The sequence below is a fragment of the Toxorhynchites rutilus genome, chromosome 3, assembly GCF_029784135.1.
Source record: "Toxorhynchites rutilus septentrionalis strain SRP chromosome 3, ASM2978413v1, whole genome shotgun sequence".
Classification (NCBI taxonomy): Eukaryota; Metazoa; Arthropoda; class Insecta; order Diptera; family Culicidae; genus Toxorhynchites; species Toxorhynchites rutilus.
In genome coordinates, this window is record NC_073746.1 from 309,518,447 (window position 1) to 309,530,979 (window position 12,533).

At 37.4% G+C, this 12,533-nt stretch overlaps 1 protein-coding gene across 2 annotated transcripts; it reads left to right on the plus strand.

Moving 5' to 3' along the window:
- Nucleotides 1-4,840: 4,840 nt before the first annotated feature.
- On the plus strand, nt 4,841-6,926 carry LOC129779366 (protein fem-1 homolog C-like). Of its 2 annotated transcripts, XM_055786785.1 has the most exons (2): nt 4,841-4,934; nt 5,000-6,926. In XM_055786785.1, exon 2 carries the CDS (start codon nt 5,001-5,003, stop codon nt 6,843-6,845), a length of 1,845 nt encoding a protein of 614 aa, XP_055642760.1. In that variant the 5' UTR covers nt 4,841-4,934; nt 5,000; the 3' UTR covers nt 6,846-6,926. The 2 variants fall into 2 exon arrangements, with proteins under 2 accessions (XP_055642760.1, XP_055642759.1); XM_055786784.1 differs by having other exon boundaries at nt 4,848-6,926.
- The last annotated feature ends 5,607 nt before the right edge of the window (nt 6,927-12,533 follow it).

The window sequence follows — 12,533 nt, forward strand, 5'->3', positions numbered from 1 at the left end:
ACGTCGAAAATATGTGGTCGTGTCCTAGATACAACCCCTTACTTTTTTTTTACTTCTCAATTTTTTCCATATTATACGAACTTGTGCACGCTCATCAACTTGTTTAGTTTTTGAAAAGTACAAGAATAATACTTTCTACTAAAATAATAGTCATTATTATAACAAGTTGGAACACGTAACACAACTTATACAGTATTTTGAAAGTTTCAAATAATAACTTGTGTTTATTAAAAAGGGGTCGATTTCTAGACCTCGTCGACCCCCAAAATCAGTTTTGGTTCACGTCGACCCCCGCGAACCCGTTATGGACCCCAGGGGGTCGATATCGACCACTTTGAGAAACCCTGAACTAAATCATGTAATTAATGCATCTCGATGACCCCAATTCTGATCATGAATAGTTCGATGCGCTGATGTTGGTTTGTCCACATTGTTGCTATGGCAGTCGCTTGGCGAGCTGCAGTTTGTTTGTTTTGTTTTGTTATTTTTCGTCCGAAGCGTCCGAAGCAGTAAACTCAAGCAATGAGCAATGCAATATCCACTTGAAAATTCGAATTTATTCATTCAAGAATAGTGATTTCCATAACCGGACAAACCATGATCAGAGGTGAACAAACCATGATCATAATTTTGTTTTGACGAAAATCGTTAAAAAACATGAAAATTTGGATAATTTGAACGCCTTATGGTATTATTAGCAACTAGAGACTTGGGGCTTTTCAACAAACCCGAACTAGAGTTGATATGTGATTTTCATCAAGAAAAATCAATTTGCATTTTCTAGTTGCGTAAAAACACCATAAATCGGACAAACCAAAATCATTTACCCTAGTGTTCATTTTTTTGTAAGATTAGAGAATTTCATTTAAAAATTTTGAATAAACCCTTCGAAATTCAACAAAAATAGACTCTACACTACACATAAACATGCTTTCATTCAAATAGTGGCCGTCCTCGAGATATATTTTTTGACGTAGAACTACATCTTTCATTAAAGATGCCAAATCAGAAAACAGGTCACGTTTTTATCAAATAAAGTTAACATTAGTAACTATTTTTGCCACGAACAGATTTTGGCGATTTACACACCAAACGAATCGGAAATTCCCTAAGATTTATTTGAGATGCTATACATTCCAATCCCATAATTTGTATATGGTTTAACTGCAGTACAAACCATCCGTAATATAAATTAATAAAAAGTATAGTATAAACAGTATAATATTATGGTTATGATTTTATTATTTTTCTACATATCCTATAGTTACATTTAGGTGCCCATTCTATCAAATACCTTACAAAAATCCTACTCAATCCGAGCGAGGAAAGTGTCACCCATATCTGGGTGACGGGGCGTCGATAGTGTTAAATTGATGAAAATTGGAAGCATTCCGATTTCCACATACATTTGTTCTGTCCATTTGTGTGCTTTCCCGAACAGAGCTGTCAATAACGAGCAACTTATCGACGAGCAACGAAGGGGGAATCGCAAGATGTAAAGTCTCCGTGAACAAAGGAAAAGAAGAAGAACGAGGGGAATATTTTCCCAGAGTATAAACAGTTGATCTCGCTGAAGTAAACTTTCATTCTTGGTGAGGAAATCGACTGAACAACATCATTACTTGGCGAGGGATCGAATGCCTTTCTTAAGGCAATGGGGGTGGAGGAGTAATATGATGGATAAATAAAGTTTTCCAAGGGCCTTTTTGAAGATTAGAGACGAATAAACTGAAGAAGTTGAAAGTCTCTCTAATTCAACAAGCAAGGAAGGAAGGCAAACTTTCAGTCTTGTCCTGTATTCAAAGCAATGAATATCGCTTATTCGTTTTTTTGCGTCATCACATGTTTTCGTTTCGGATTGAGCTGTAGACGCGACCAAATTACTCACTCGCTGATGTCTCTGGAATTGCAATCATTGCTTTAAACTGACGCCAATTCATTAAGGTTCTGAGCTACACAATTGTGTCATCATGTCAATCATCAAACTAGGCTATCGTTAGCTCACCGAGAAAATAAATGTTCTGGAATTTTGTCAGTGATTTGGTTTCGCATGACTGTAGGAAAAATCTCTCCACAAAGGATGACAGCTAAGCTAATCTAAACTGGCAATATCAACAGAAAGGGCTTCTGTTGAGAAGGGTGCAAACCGGTTAGCAATCCCTATCCTCCACTCCTCACCGTCCAGCTCACCCAACAACGATGGTTTTCAGTCAGTGTCCTCACGAAGAATGAAAGTTTGCCTCAGCGAGATCCACTGTTTATAATCTAAGCAAATATTCCCCTTCGTTCTTCTTCTTTTCCTTTGTTCACGCAGACTTTAAGTCTTACGATTTCCCCTCGTTATTGACAGCTCTGTTCGGGAAAGCACACAAATGGACAGATCAAATGTATGGGAAAATTGAAACGCTTAATGTTTTCATTAAGTTCAACATTCACATGCCATGGGATTGTAATGTATAGCATATCAAACAAATCTTAGGGAATTTCCGATTCATTTGGTATGTAAATCGCCAAAATCCGTCCGCGGCAAAAATAGTGATTAATGTTAACTTTATTTCATAGAAACGTGACCTGCTTTCTGATTTGGCACCCTTAATGAAAGACGTAGTTCTACGTCAAAACTTTTGGAAGCCAACGTGATTGTGGAAAACATCCTAAAGATCGATGCCGACATAATGAAATGCCTCAATTTTGTATACATTGTGTTTAATTGTACTCTATGCTTAGGGTGGCCGTCTTACCCCGTCTTCCCCTACGCAGAATCTACACTGAGAGAAAACGGTACACCACGATTGCAGAGCTCAAGCTCGCAATTTCGGAAACATGGAATAATATCGAGAAATCCGTTCAGCAGAATTTGGTAAATAATATTCCAATACAAATTTTCCAGGTTATTAGCAAAAATGGCAAGGCATTGACATATAATTCAGCCGATCGTTTTGAATTTTTCATTGATAATACTTATGAATTTTGAAATGGTTGAAATGGAAACTGGACAGCTGAAATTCCGAAGTAACCACAAGCATTAACGTTTAGCTCTATTGTAGCACTAATTCAGCATCTCTAATGCCAAAAGGCAGTATATCTGCTTTTTTGATGCTTATAGGCCTTATATCAACATTATTAATGCGTATTAATATTAATGAAAATAAGCATTAATGAAAGCCCTATATGCACATTTAGTGCTACCCAATAATGCTCACAAGCATTAGAATAAAACAAAACATACATTGGGCATTGTGTATCTGGCTGCAAGTGATTGTCTGAAAATAAATATAACGTGGATGATCAACAGAGTTGGAGGAAAACTTTGAAAAGCGGAAATTTTTGGCGAAATATATGCTTCCAACCCCGTTACTACCAAAACAAGGTTTTTTTCCGGTGTTACATGATCTTCTTTAGCAGGTATCTGAGCGGTTGTTCAAATAGGACTATTTTCAACTCATTCATCTACATCAACAGTGGTCCAGATAGCAAAGGCACAACAGAGAAACACCCATGTTGCGGATGTACCCCGGTTCGAATCTCATAAGGTAATTTTCATATTATAATTATTTCTCATTTCAAACGGTGTGCCGTAGTTATAAATAATGAAGAAACTTTGTTATATAACATCAATAAAAAAGGGGTGCAATAAATCTTGGGTGGTCCCATGAAATGTACATGATTTAAATTATTTTTGTTTTTTTATCGAGTTCCGATTGATTCGATGGCTTTTTCCTAGAAAAAAGGAAGAAAAACAACTTGACGTTTGGAGGCGATCTGGCGTAGTGGTAACATCCATGCCTCTCACGCTAAAGGTCACGAGTTCAATTCTCACTCCCGACATTCTTCCAAAAATGGAAGTAAAAGTGACGAACCAGCCAAAATGAGTTGAAAGTCACTATAATACAGATAAAAAAAAAAAAAAAGAAAAAAACTTGACGTTTTTATGGAACATTATATAAGCATCAATGATGCTTATTAAAGGCTGCCATCGCAAGTGACGTTTTCAGTTAGCCCTAAGTAAGCTTTAGTAATGCTTATTTATAGCTGTAACTGGAGCATTGAAAGAGCCCTATATTTCGCCTTTTTAGCATTATATATTGGTTTATAGAGCGTAATAAGCAATTATACAGTATTCTATATGTGGATACAGTGCTGATTTAAAATCATTTATTAGTGCTTACCTGGGTTATCATATTTAAGCACAATAAATAAACAAACTACTTTTTTGAACGAAATTGACGTTAAATATACTTTATTCTAAGCATTCAACAATGTATGAATGTATCTTGTTGAAATTCTAACTGTTTGTGTTGCAACGAAACAGAATCAGGGTGGTCTTATGGAAGTTGGACAGAGTGTTGATTCTGGCGAAAAAGAACAAATGTACACAATTTGAACGAAATCGGTGCGAACATTTTTTCATTATATTTATTTGTTTTTCATTGATTTGCCAACGAATGGCTCGGCCCGTCTTCTGTTTCACTCTTGTGTAGAACTCCAAACTTGGCTAACCTCCGAAGACGAGTTATTTTTTCGAAGGTACAATCGAAATTTTCTTAAGAGATGGGGAAAAAACGTAAAATTGTGCCAAAAAAGCTAATCTACAATCTAGAGACCGAATTTATTTCTACCCACAGCAATTTCGCTTTAAATCATCTTCCGGGTAGCTACGGTGAAAATAGGTCGGTAGGATTTCTTTGGTATGGGGGAATACGCGACTAACTAGGTAGATGAAAAGACATCAAATACATTGCCTGGAGCAGGTACTGGCCTACCGATTAGCCGTGTTTTTGTTCCGACAGTATATATAAAGCTTACAACTTGATGGTAGAGTCAGTGTCTATTTGAGATCAAACCAACTGAACTGAATATTTCTGAAGAATTGTGGAAAAATATCCGTTCGAACAGTCGAAATGTGGAACGAGAAAGAGATCCCCATGAATTTCGTAAGCATCGAATTGATCAATGAAATCAAAGCAATAACTGATGATTGTCGTTTCTTGTCCCGAAGAATGACGAAACACCTTGAGAGCCTGCCACGCATAGACCGTAAGAAAATAGTGGAAGGCGTAACATATTTTGGCTGTTTTTCTCTGTTTACCGCCTGTAACCAACGAAATATTCGCATTATTGAATATTTGATAACAGTGTGCGATGCCAGCACCGAGCAGACGAGTTACTACCCATGTGAGAACGATCGAGCGTACACTATCACGCCGCTGGGTAGAGCTTGCTTTACCGGGAATATGCCGGTTGTGGAATGCCTCATACGGTTGGGTTGCGACCCAAATGGTCCCTTCGAGGATGGATTAACACCGCTGCACATTGCGTTTCGCCGAAAAAAAATGAAAGTAGTTCAATACTTGATAGACAATGGAGCGGATTTACAGAGACCGAGCTACGATGGCACGACCTGTCTAATGAGTGTATCTCAATCGGCGCACCTAACAGGGTACCTGCTCAACAACGGGGCAGATCCCAATGCGTGTACCGTTCACAACGAGACCGCTCTGCACTACAGTATCAAACGACGGAAACTCGAAATAACTTGTCTGCTGTTGCAACATGGAGCCGATCCGTCCATTAAAAACTCCAGAGGAGATGACGCTCTGCAGATAGCGTGCATCCTTTCAGCAGAGGAAGTTGTCGATTATCTTATCAATCACTATCAATACTCGGCCGAAAGATTGGCCGATGCGTACGAACTCATCGGAGCCTCATTCCTGGATTTACATTACAACACACACAAAGCATTGACATATTGGCAGAAAGCTCACTCCATTCGAACGAATGGGATAAACTACATTCAGAAAAGACCGCAGATAACACCACGATTCGAATTCGGGAACGCAATTGAGTATACTACGAACGAAGAACTGGCTGCAATTACACCGGATATTGATGCCTTACATACGCAGGGTTTACTGGTTTGTGAGAGGATTTTAGGAATCGATCACGATGAAACCTTGCGGCGGATGACGCACAGAGGTTGGTTGCATGAAACTGGTCATCCCCAGAAGTGCTTTGATTTGTTGGTGTTGGTGTTCAAGATTCACATTGATAGGTATTCCATGTTACACACCAATACCAAAGCTTCGGCACAAAGAATCGTGTCAATGTTGATGACAATATTGAAAGAACCGGATGTAAGTGCAAATGATGACGAGTTTCCCTTATTCGAGAGAGCTTTAACTGTGTTTGAGATGTTTGCAACAAAGATCTTCGAGACACAACATCTGTTAGAGATTCAACCGGTTGATCTGCAGCAGCAGAAGAACTACGATAAGATGATTCACTATTTAATGCATCTTATGTATATTTTGCTCGCCAAGTCTTCCTCTGTAGATGAGAAGGAATTGATTGAAAAAAAAGTTCGCGAGTTGGTTCAGCAGGATCTGCGAACCACGGAAGACAGAGAAACGCTGCTGCATCTATCCGTCAGTGCTTCAAATTTGTTAGAGAGAGTAGATTGGGGGGAAGTTGACAACAGGGAACCCGTATTTCCTAATATCACGGTGATGAATCTGCTGCTGAAGTGCGGAGCAGATGTCAATGCGAGAGATAAGGCAAGATCGACGCCCCTACACGTTTCAGCATCCAACTACCAAACGGAGATCGTTGAAATGTTGCTCGAGCATGGTGCCCACATTGATGCGCGGAACGTGTACGGCTCCCGGCCAACGCAGTACATCGCTGAGCTAAAGGACGATATACTACTGAGTAACCACATGTCACTTAAATGTCTCTGCGCGAATGCAATTGTCGAAAACTCTATACCTTATGAGAACAAATTTCCCGCTGCGATGGAACGTTTTATTAAGGCACACGATTTTTACGACAAACAGCTATTGTTCTAAAGCCAATAGTCCGTAATATAGGCGAGATGGTTTATGCTTGAGATTCCATATAACATTAGTAATAATAATAATAATAATAACAGCTATTTTGTTGTAAACTTCAATCGAAATACAGAATTCGAAGAGAAAAAAACGCATTATTATTTTTATCCCATTTATTTATTTATTTAGGCTCATTAGCATTTTAGCTGTAACAGTGTTTATGGTTTCTATAAATTGTAAACTGACGTTTCTGCTCTTCCATTGTTCAGCAGACCGGGCAGCGGAGTTGTTATGATTATTGTTGAGTTATTAATAGCACAACAGCCCAATTTTTCTTGCAGAGCACTGCAGTTGTAGGGATGAATCGATCTCCATTCGCCCATTCGGCACCAGAAATATGGTTAATTGAGGGCTCTGATTTTTAAACTCACGTTCGATCGCTTAGTAAACGAACGCGCAACCAATGCACAATGTTCCAGGAGATGCATTTATGTGGAAATAAGCATTTAGAGCTCGACAGTTTTTCTCTAGACAAAAACTGTCTTAGACAAAGTTGTTACTCATGATACAACGCTCGTTTTTATGTTGTCAAAAACAGGGTGACCAAAATTGTCGATGAAATAAAAAATCTAACTTTCTTATCTTTATAGATAGAGGTAAACATAGTTCGACAATGTTGTAGCTTATTTGAGACATCTTTGTAGAACAAAGTTTTTCTCTATCTCTTGAAATAACCGATATAGCGCATTTTTTCTAAGTTACGTTAGGGTCACCATGAAAAAAACTGTTTGTTTGCTCTAGCTTTTATATTTCAAATTTTCAAAAGACTTTTAGAGCTTACTAATACAAACATTTTTCGATGCAGAAATTGTCAATATCACAACTTTACTCAAAGTTATTGATATTTCTTCCCAAAAAACACGCTCTTTTGATTTATTTGTCATTCTTTCTGGGACAAACATAAAAAATGTTTGTTGACGGAATTTGAAAGAACAGATTTCACTCTATATAATATGTGATTTTCAAAACTATGTTATTTTCTGTGTTTGAGTGAATTATAATTGAAATCATGAGTTTTTGGATGAAAACCCATCAATAACTTTGGGCAGGATTAAGATATTGACATGTTCTGCATCGCAAAATGTTGGTGAAGATAAGCTCTAAAAGTGGTACGAAGACCATTTTGATGTAGAATTTTAAATATAAAAGTTAGAATAAAAAGCCCGTTTTTTCATCCTAATGCAACTTAGAAAAAAGCGTTAAAAGATAGAAAAAAAACTTTTTTCTGCAAAGTTGTTTAAAATAACTGGGTCTCAAACTGTCACGAAAACCTTCCTCGGCCCCAAAAAACCCTACATACCAATTTTCATGTCGATCGGTTCAGTAGTTTCCGAGTCCATAAGAATCAGACAGACAGACATCACTCCATTTTTATATATATAGATTATATATCTCAGTTAAAGGAAATTTGGAAAATCGAAATTTCTTTTCCGATACCAAATGACTTAAAAATGCATAAAACGTCGAGATCCGGTGTCATCTCGAAAAAAATCTAGGAGGTTGTGTTCAAGACACGACCGCATTGTTGACGTAGAACTACGCTGTAGTTTAATTTAAGTCGCTTGTTTATAACTGTGGATATTATTTCATAATAAAATTTTGAAATAACCATTCTACCAGTTTGGTCGCCCTGAAATGTTGTTTTTTTAATTGTAGAATCATTTGACGATAATTGTTTGATGATTCATTCTTGTGCTCGCAGAGCAATACATGCTCGAGATAAGCACAGCTGCCATCCTTAGTGGAAAAAGTTTTGCTACTGGCAGGCATCGGAACACTCGCATCGATTTCCACTCAGACTGTTAGTCGTCTGCTATCGTTTACCCGCGCTGCGTTATTTTGTTCCTTCATGTGTGACTGTCGATCGCCCCACATCGCCCTCAGCGAAAGCTAAGTGAGCGAGTAGGACGCATTGCTCCCATCTTTTCCCTTCCTCACTCGCTCTGATGCATAGCGTCATCTATTCCGTCAGACACTCGTTCGCATCCCCCTCCGAGGCAATAAAAGTTTGACTCGCTCGGCAAAACGGGCGGTCATGATTATTTGCGATCGTGTTTTTTCTATTATTTAACTCATTACCGGCAAGCTTTTTCCTACAAACAAAAACCGTTGCTGTTATTTTTATTGTTGGCGCTGGGGAAATGTCAATGCAAAATCATTATTTCTCTCCGATTATCTATTTCCCGTAAAAAGGAACATTTTCCAAAATATTCAAAGTACAAATGCGCTGCGAAAACACAATGACATTAAGGGCATCCGCACCAATGCGTTACTATTGAAGGTTTCTAGTCTCGAGTTTTAGCCGTTGCCAATTTATTAACTCGTCGATTTGCGCACCCGTCGTTGCTATCGCGGTTGCTATAGTATCACTTCTTTTTCGCACCGCAGGTTGCTAAATACGAATGCTATTACTAGAAGAAATGACAAGTGTCAGTTAATTCTCTTTTCGTCGCGTTCATTTTTTGATAGATAATATACGCCTCCGAAATAATATTTCAGAGCAAAATCACAAAAAAACGAACACAAGACGAATGAAACCCACAACAGATGTTTGACGTTTGTTGAAAATAGCAACACTTGGCTCGGTTGCTATCGCGTTGCTCACTATTCACCGAGAGGCAGATTACTATTTCCCACACCTGAACCGCAACCACCAGTGGGGTTGCTGCGTTATGGTGAGGGTTGTCAAAATGTCTGTAACAACGCATTGGTGCGGATGCCCTAAGGGCTACGAGGTTGCTATTCAGTGGAATATACCGTTTTGAATCATATTTCGGACGCTTAAGGCATATGATGCAGAAAAGAGATCTAAACTTTATGCACAGGTATTATTTGGTTGATATTTTTGATAAATTAGTTCAATATACTTTTAAGCTTTCTACTTTGGTACCTATTTGATTGAAAATATAAAAAAAATCATCGAATAAAGTGCTTTTCAAATGAAGCGAATAAGAATCAAACTTCGGACACTAAATAAAATTTCGGACACTTTATTTTGTAATTTTTTGGACGAAAATTACATTACACTTGATTATATTTTGAAGTTAACTGCGAAACACTTACCAAGCAATCACAGTTAACTGTTAACGATGATGAGAACTGATGAAATACGGAAGAAATTTAAATATTTATGAACGGGTAAATTCTACGTGCTCACGCTAAGGAAACGTCAAACATAAACGATAATGAGTTGTGTTGTAAGATTTCTGCCAATTATGTTATAATTCAAATGTAGTTCTCATGTGAAATGATAGTGAAACCAAAGGATTACTCTAAAGAAGCAATTGTGATATTAATTTGATAGTTATATTATCAGTGCATTAAGCATTTCAAGATATTAGAACAAAGTGTCCGAAATACGATGTTGTACGAAATATGATTCAGAACGGTATTGAAAAAAAATTCTTCGTCTATAAGTTGCCCACTGGATCCGACGGGAGAATATTCACACCAGCATTCTTGTTAGAATCATCGTTACATGTCCCGATAATTTTCTTCCGTTCCTCCACATTCGAAATTATACGAAACATCATAAAATAATGTTTTTGCGAGAATCGGGCGACGAACGAGTTAATGCAGTCTCCCCATACGAGCGGTATAGAAAGCACATCCAGCACAATTTCAATCCAACTCTCATTGTTAGTAAAAGCATATATTTAACAATAACACACATATTACACTAGCACAAAAACTAGGTGCATGTTATTAGTAATCACCCGACTATTTGATAAACAATATTGTCCTCTGGCGAATAACCGCAACAGTTCAAACCACCCAATAATTATGAAAAGACAATAATAAAATAATACAAATTAAACATAATTTACAGCACAGCACACACATATTTTTATTTTATGACCATTCTATTTACCCTTTATTTATATTCAAATGCCTATTCCATCAAATTCCTATTCAACTTGAACGAGAAAAATGTCACGCATTTACGGATGATTTTTGCTGAAGGATGGTCAGCGGCGTTCTGAGCGGTGAGCGATTTTTTCCGTCCCTGGCTACTGGCAAGCGAAACCAAATCACATACAACATTTCAGAACGACATTTACTTCCTTGGTGACTAAATAAACGAAATAAACTCTATCTGTTAATCTCAACAACCTCGAAAAGAGTAGCACTGCTTCATTATGATCAAGATTAGCGCAAATGCAATCCTAGTTAAAAGCAGTTTTGCAATTGGCACGCGAGCACAAATAAATTAATAACTCAATATAACTTATTGAATAACTTGGTATTCCCGAAATAATTTTTTGGTGCACAACCTTAACACCTGCTTCACCATAGCGTCAGTTCGATGCATTGATGACAGAAAACAAACAATGTTAGCTGCTTGGAAAAAGGCTGAATATTTGCCTCAGCAGAGATTCATTACCAATACCCTAGCATAAATATTTCCCTCCCGCTTTCTCCCCTCCTTGTTTATATTTATCATTACGACTGCATAATTTGCAATACCAAACGCACGCATGTACGCACAAAATATCCGTATATCGATGGCTTGAAGCAACTAAATATACACACACTTATCTCTGTTTTGCGCTCTTCTCAACAGAAGCCCTTTCTGTTAATATTACCAGTCTAGATTAGCTTAGCTGTCATCCTTTGTGGAGAGAGTTGTCCTATTGTCATGCGAAACCAAATCACTGACAAAATACCAGAAGATTTATTTTCTTGGTTAGCTGACGATAGCCTGGCTTGACGATTCCCCACACAATTGTGTAGCTCAGAACCTTAATGCAATGGCGCCAGTTTGATGCAATGATTGCAATGCCAAAGACATCAGCGAGTGAGTAATTTGGTCGCTTCCACAGCTCAGTCCGAAACGTAGACATGTGAATTCGAAACGATACTGAAAGTTTGCCTTCGTACCTTGCTTGAGACTTTAAACTTCTTCAGTTTATTCGTCTCTAACCTTCAAAAGGCCCTTAGAAAACTTTACTTTATCCATGATATTACTTCTCTACCCCATTGCCTTGAGAAAGCATTCGATCCCTCGCCGTCCAAGTTGCTCGTTATTGACAGATCTGTTCGGGAAAGCACACGAACGGACAGAACAAATGTATGAGAAAATGGGAATGCTTCCAATTTTCATTAATTTAATCCATATACAGAATATGAGATTATAATGTATAGCATATCAAACAAATCTTAGGGAATTTCCGATTGGTTTGGTATGTAAATCGTCAAAATCCGTTCGCGGCAAACATTGTTATTACCGGTAACTTTATTTCATAAAAACGTTTTTCTGATTAGGCACCCTTAATAAAAGACGTAGTTCTACGTCAAAAAAATGCAAATTTTTAAGCATTTTTAAGTAATTTGGCATCGAAAAAAAATTTCATCATCTAAATCGGTTCAGTATTTCAAATGTTATGAATTTTCGCAAAAAGTCATTTTTGGATAAAAGGAGAAAAATGATTTTTCGGACCACCAGTTAACTTTGGAAAATCATATCTCAGAAACCAAAAAATAACATCTCTGATATCGAGATACATTATGTAAAAAATCCTCAGCTTTCAAGAAAAAATATTGGAAAATATAGCATCCTCTAGTCCAAAGCCATGAAAACTTAAAAAACGACAACAATCAATAATGAAAATAATAATAATAAATTATGAAAGTAAAATTAATTTT

Excerpts from the sequence above, each read along its gene's own strand:
- LOC129779366 (XM_055786784.1), top strand. The coding sequence starts at position 4,902 with ATGTGGAACGAGAAAGAGATCCCCATGAATTTCGTAAGCATCGAATTG.